The sequence below is a fragment of the Polistes dominula genome, unplaced genomic scaffold (assembly GCF_049000335.1).
Source record: "Polistes dominula isolate Pdom_NZ unplaced genomic scaffold, Pdom_raw_medaka contig_373, whole genome shotgun sequence".
Lineage (NCBI taxonomy): Eukaryota > Metazoa > Arthropoda > Insecta > Hymenoptera > Vespidae > Polistes > Polistes dominula.
This window is the reverse complement of record NW_028300899.1, coordinates 5,106,557-5,113,250: the sequence shown is the minus strand read 5'-3', so window position 1 is coordinate 5,113,250 and position 6,694 is coordinate 5,106,557. Positions and strand designations below refer to the sequence as shown.

At 31.1% G+C, this 6,694-nt stretch overlaps 1 protein-coding gene across 9 annotated transcripts; it reads left to right on the top strand.

Annotated features, from left to right (window-relative positions):
* The first annotated feature begins 318 nt into the window (after window positions 1-318).
* Window positions 319-6,180, top strand: LOC107065472 (uncharacterized). 9 transcript variants are annotated; one of them, XM_089178096.1, is made up of 7 exons: window positions 319-1,158; window positions 3,167-3,429; window positions 4,075-4,182; window positions 4,462-4,882; window positions 5,405-5,479; window positions 5,557-5,797; window positions 5,884-6,180. In XM_089178096.1, exons 4-7 carry the CDS (start codon window positions 4,827-4,829, stop codon window positions 5,956-5,958), a joined length of 447 nt encoding a protein of 148 aa, XP_089034222.1. In that variant the 5' UTR covers window positions 319-1,158; window positions 3,167-3,429; window positions 4,075-4,182; window positions 4,462-4,826; the 3' UTR covers window positions 5,959-6,180. The 9 variants fall into 9 exon arrangements, with proteins under 9 accessions (XP_089034222.1, XP_089034237.1, XP_089034232.1 ...); XM_089178111.1 differs by having other exon boundaries at window positions 3,214-3,270; window positions 4,038-4,882; XM_089178106.1 differs by having other exon boundaries at window positions 3,167-3,270; window positions 4,038-4,882.
* The last annotated feature ends 514 nt before the right edge of the window (window positions 6,181-6,694 follow it).

Genomic DNA, 6,694 nt, shown 5'->3' with positions numbered 1-6,694 from the left:
AAATATTACAATAAATATATGAAATTATTGTATCTAAAAAATCAAATAAATTTTATTGAAATGATTAATAACTATCGAGTTACCAAAGTATGAAATTTGTTCAAAATACTTCACCAGGTATACACATTTATTTAGATAAAAATATATATATAAACGCGTATGTTAGATAGGTGTACGTATATATATATGTATATAGTCAGAGTTCTACACGAAGAGCACGCGCTCCGTTCAATGTAAAGCGTTAAAACTGTACGTGATCGAATTGGACAAACGACCGGACACTAGCCAGTCCGAGCCACCATTTCGCACTCGCCGACCGAATATCAACGAGAGAGATCGTTAGAAACGTTTTAGAATTAAGCTTCGCCTATTCACAAAGAACCGAACGCCTACTCGTTCGTATAAAGTTAGGTATCCGCATCGTTGTGATATCGAGTCAATGCGAATTCATACGAACGATGAGACGCTTCCCTCTTAAACGTGTTTTATTATTCTTTTTTCTTCTTCTTACTCTTTTTCTATCTATCTTTTGCTTTCTTACGTTTCCGACAACGTCATGCTCGTAACAACGTCTGCTGCTTAAACTTGTCTATCCTTTATTTCATTTCATTTCTCATTTTATTTTTCTCTTTCTCTTTCTCCTGTTTGATCTACGTTTGAAGTCCTTTGTAACAGCACCCAAGTCATACTCAACTTCAACTCGATGCTATATTACTTTCTACTCGCTCGAGCGATCTTTAAATATAACGTCCAGGTACAAACGCGTTTATTCGAAAATATTACGTATTGTTTCTTTGGTAAGAAGAAGAAGAAGAAGACGAGATCGAAGACGATGATGATGATGAAAAAGAAGAGAAGTAGAGGAGAATGGCTAAGTAAGTTGAATCGAGACACCCAGTGTACTAGCGCGTCTCGAAACGACTACAGCGTGTTCATTGTTATTAGTGACGGTTGCGAGTCGTGTCGAGTGTCACGAATAAGTTCTACCCCGGAGCCTTTTACCTCGTTGACTCTTGACACCTTGAGAAACTTCCATTCATCTTAAACCCTTCATTTCCCTTTAAGAACGCTCAAAAGTCATTCTTTGGCCTCGATACTGTATCCTACGATCAACGGAATACACACTTAACTTCTTCGTTTGAAGAAGAAAATCAAGTAGTAAGTTATTACAAAATAAATATATATATGTAAATATGACAAAAAATTATTGTATTTATTTAATTTGATATTAACCAACGATCATCTTCTTCATTTGGAATATTTCTTAACTTTCGTGAGAGAAGAAAATCAAATGTTTTTGTGTCATACAACTGAAATAACAGAAATTTATGATATACAAATAATAGTTGTATTATGTAATTGGTGTAATAAATTCATTTTAATATGTTCACAATTCAAATGTATAAAAATTAAAATACAACATTTATTTGTCTAGTATAATAATAGTCAATCTTATTTAGAATAATTTAATATAAAATAAATATACATTAATTGTCTACAATGTTAATATTACATTCCTTTAATTAAGTAATCCTGAATTTTATCGATAATATTAAAACATCTGAGTATAATAATGTATTGACTTGAAAATATTATAACTTTTCGATTGAATATATAGTTCAAGGAAACATTGTAACTAAGTTTTTCCAATTTACAATGCACGAAAGATCGTAAAACGTGTTTGAGATCCATTTGAACTGACAATTACGATCAACCTTGATCTTTGAAATGTCAAATCCGAGTTGAGAGTAGTATCTTGGACAGAGGCAAATTAAGTGAGCTTATATCTCTCTTTCTCTCTCATTCTCATTTTCTTTTTCTCCCTTCAAGTCGTTCATATCTCGCGGAATTAGATTACGTATCTCTCTCGCCGTCCCCGTGATTTATTTATCGGGCTGGGTTGCCGCCTGAAGGCACTTGCTGTGTTTCAACACCTTTTGACGAGCGTATTTACGATTATGAGAATTACACAAGGCAATTAGTGCCAGCTTGCCAGTATAAATACGGATAATTATGCATATTCACCTGTTTCTTAGTTATACCATATATATATATATATATAATAGGGTGGGTCAAAAAGATATTCAGAGACAAAAATCAGTACACATGAAAGTTTGATGATGAATATCTTTTGAACGCTTAATTTAATCGCCAAAACCTAGGATACCAATTTTATAGAGCAGTTAATTTCCTACAAAAATTTGTATTGTGCACTTTTTAATAGTCATTTATTGTCGAGTTATAAAATTCATAAACAAAAATGAAATTTGTCTAAAAATCATCAAATTTACATCTTCAATATCATTCAAATGGTGAGGTTTACGGAAAAAATATAAGATACCCCTTTTTTGTAGAGCATTAAATTTCCTACAAAATTTGTCTATAACATTTTTCTGTACAATCAATAAATAATGAGGTATGAATTTTAATCTATTTGACTGAAAAAAAAAATAAAAAACTGCGATGCGGAGGATTTTCCTATTAAAATTAAGAGCTCATATTTGGTGAGAATTGTTTTAAGGTGTCTAGCAACCCATTTTTCCGTGGCACTTGAAAAAAAAAATAAGTCATTTTTTTGACCCACCCTAATATATAATTATAAATATATATTTATAAATACGTATACGTGCGAGTACTTTGAGAATGAACAAATTACGCATTTTAGTAGACAATGAAAAAAAAAGTAGAGAAAAGTAAAACCATATCATCGTAACGTAAAAATCTAACGTATAATAAAATAAAAGATCAAGTAATACACGCTCTCGTAAATCAAGAAATCAATGACTCTAGAATTCGTCATGGGGGTGTCATTTAAATCTTCCATATAGAACAAGATAAACTTTCTCATTCTATAGATATAAAATAAACTTACTTACATTACTTTCGAACGAGAGCGAATCGAATTACTAAATGGCCAGTAAACAATTTTCCATTTGTTTCTAGAAAATGTTATTTCCCATGACAGATATTATAATTCACATAATACGAAATGAGACGTGTAGAAAAAATATATCATTTTAAAAGAATCCATGCAATGTTAGTTGAACGAATGCGATCAACTAACAGAAAATATGAACAGAATAAAAGATAACTTAGAAAACAATGTTGCAGAAGCAACGAGCAAACTCGTTCGTGTTTTCTATCTCTCTCACTCCTTCTCTTTCAGTTACTTGAAAGCTACTTTGAGTTATTTCGTTCTCTCTTTCTCGCTAGAAGCGAGATCGTGAGAAGTACTCCAGATCGGGCCTGGCAGAATCCAACAACAAGCAGGTACATATCGCGAAGGCTGTTACACTGAAGAGATCGCTAACAAAGTGAGGATCAAATAATAACACGTTTGGATCGCGCGCGGCTCCAAGAAGATAGATGGCGCCCGACGAGTGAGCGAATAATTTGATAATGGCGACCGCTCTTCTTCGGCTTGAAACGGTGTCTACGAGTTTTCTTATATTTATTCTTTTTATTCTAATTTTTTCTGATTTTTTTCTTGACTTTTTTATCATCTTATTATTAGGATTAACAAAAGTTCGTATAAGTTTTTATTTTTATTAATATTTTTATAGTTAATCTTACGAATAATAATCCATTATAAAGTTTCAAAAGCAAAGTTTTAAAGCAATGAACGTATGAACTTCTTTTGGTTCATTCTATAATATTATATTATTTATAAATATTATAATTATTTTTATTGAACCAAAAATTCGTGCATTTATTTTTTTATTAAAATTTCTAAAGTTAATCTTACAAAAGACAATCCATAGTATGAAGTTTCAAAAATAAAGTTTCAACCCAACGAATTCTCACCAACTTCTTTTGGTTCACTTTACTATTTTACTTATTTTTATTATTTTTTTATTAAACTTCTAGAATTTGTTTACAAGTAAACAAACTGTTGGAAGATCTAACCATCCATGTATTCGATTTATCTCCCTTTTTATTTCCAATATCCTTCTTTTTTGTTTTCTGTTCCCCTCTTACATACACACACACAAACCAGGTTGAAAGAATATTCCGCGATACTTATATGATTTTTATAGACTATCCCCCTTAATGGCGGCTGATCGTGTGCCGAAGGTTATTCCTGGGTGAAAATGAACCACTACTCGTGGAACATCCTACTCGTTACGCTGACCTCACCCTTGACATGAATCGTCCTTTACCGAGGAGTGAGATCAACAGACAGTACGAGAAACATCTACAATTTCTTTTCCTTTAAATTCATTATATTATTTTTGATACACAATTTAGAAACTAAATTTACCTTTTTCAAATAAACAATGTTATTTCATTTAATTCACAAATTTACCTAAAAACTATTGGATCAATCAATCAAAATGAAATAACATTTTAATTAAAGGGGTAGACGAAATTTAATATAATTCGCTTATTAAAACAAAAATTAATAAAACATCGTAAAATAATGTATATTTAAACATAAAAAATCGTTTCATCCTTTACGAGGTTAATATCGCGTGAGTAATTCACGGAAGGAGAGTTAAATTCTACGAAAGTCAGGGCGTTCCTACGAACGGATCTTCGTTTCTCATGAAACTTCTCAAGAAGAAGAAGAAGAAGAAGAAGAACAACAAGAAGAAGAAGAAGAAGAAGAAGAAGTACATATGTGGATCGAGAGAAAGAAAACCAATGGAGAAGGGCACCATGGAAATATACACTACACCTACATATACGCATATACGTATGTAATATATGTATGTATGTAAAGGGATTTGCAATAAAGAGACTTGAAAGAGAAGAAAGATGAAAATGAAACAGAAAGAAAGAGAGGAATAGGGAGGAATAAGAAAAAGAAGAAGAAGAAGAAGAAGATGAAGAAGAAGAAAAGGGAAGAAAGATGCTCGCGGGTTCGGAGGATCGGGCATAGGTAAGTAGCACTTATGTTTAATACGTGAGTGTGGATGAGTTGTCTGTCTCGCACGCGATCCTCTAGCGCCTGCGCAGATCTTTCATGACCTCGCATTCGCTAGAACCAATTTCCGCGGATAATACGACCGCGATCTACGAGTGCTTCAAATATTTTCTTCGTGATATCCATCCTCCTCCCCTATATTCCATCTTAATATCATCAATTTTCTTATAAATATACAATACACATATATATACACTGCTCGTTATCCTACTCGATTAGACTACTTAACTTCATTTTTTTTTTAATACACACTATGAAATCTAAATCTAATCTATCTTTTGTTCTGTCATACTTTGGTTTTGAAAAAAACAAAATGTAAAACGTAGGATGTGTATCTAATTTCACAATAAACAAAATCATTAACGCGATTGTCAACAAATTAAAACATACAAGTTAGATCATCAAAATTTTGTCCAGTTATATTTTTGTTAATAAAAATTAGTAATCATATTTAAGATTGAGAATAATGATAAATAGTTTTCTACAGAAACAAATGTACGCATTATGTATTCTTGCTGCCATTAATTTGAGGCAGCACGTACAACAAAATTGGTAAATATCTTTTCCTAATATTTTTTAATTTTTTTTTCTTATTAAAATGATATGAAATTGAATTGTTTATTTTTCAGGCAAATTAACTCAACGAGTACTAAACGTATACCGTCGCATATTTCGTTAAATTTACTAAAATGCAACGAAACTAATAACGTACCAAGGAAGATCGAAAATTTACGAAAGGATTTGAAAAATAATGTAGAAATTAATAACGAAAATAACGATCAAACGATATGGCAAAGTTCGTGGTTTTATTTTCGAAAAGTTATTAAAGGTCCTCGACAGATCTTCAATAATATCAGCGAATCATTCACGGTAAACAGTAATAATAATAATAATAATTTTTATCAAATATCTCACCTAGTTTAATAAATAATTTTTTCAATTATGTGAACTCGTAGAACTCTAAAACTACAAATAGTCCCTTGTCGAAAAATATCTACAATTCTGTATTATTTGTTCCAACTAATTCATAAAATAAATATGAATATTGAAATTTAATAATTACCATCAAGGAAATAAATCAATGAGGGACCAATGAATCGTTGATATAGAAAATAAAGAAGTCAAACTTTGAGCTGTATTCCTAATGGCGCCTTAGGAATTTAATTACAGTACTCAAAGTATTGAAATAAATTTACACGTCTATTAAAAATCGTACGATCATACATATGTATAATCATTGTGTATGTAATAATAAATAATACAAATTGAAAAAGTATATAAATGAATTTCTTATTTGTACAAATAATTATCTTAGTTCATTCAAAATACAAAATTGTCATCTCATTCGTTTGAATAATTATGATAGATAAAAAAAACTAGATTTCATGATTAATTCTGTTCAAAAGTAAATCATATTGAAATATATTTGTGAATTTACATATAATTACTGACATTTATTATCAAAACTCGTAGGAAAGGTATGATTTTTTTACTACCACGTAACATTTCCAAATCTCGAGTAAAAAATAAAAGAAATGAGAATGAAAGAGAAAGAGAGATAGAAGAGGGTTGTATGCCGACCGAGAGACGCCAGAACGGATAAAGGTTCATTTGAATTTTCCCGAACAGGATGTGCACCGTGTGCATTTCAATCTTCGTTCGGACACCCCAACGAAATATGGTCGAACGGGAGAAGAAGAGAAAGAGAAAATGAAAGGAAAGACAGAGAAACGATTTGTAGAGGGAACGTATATATACATACACATA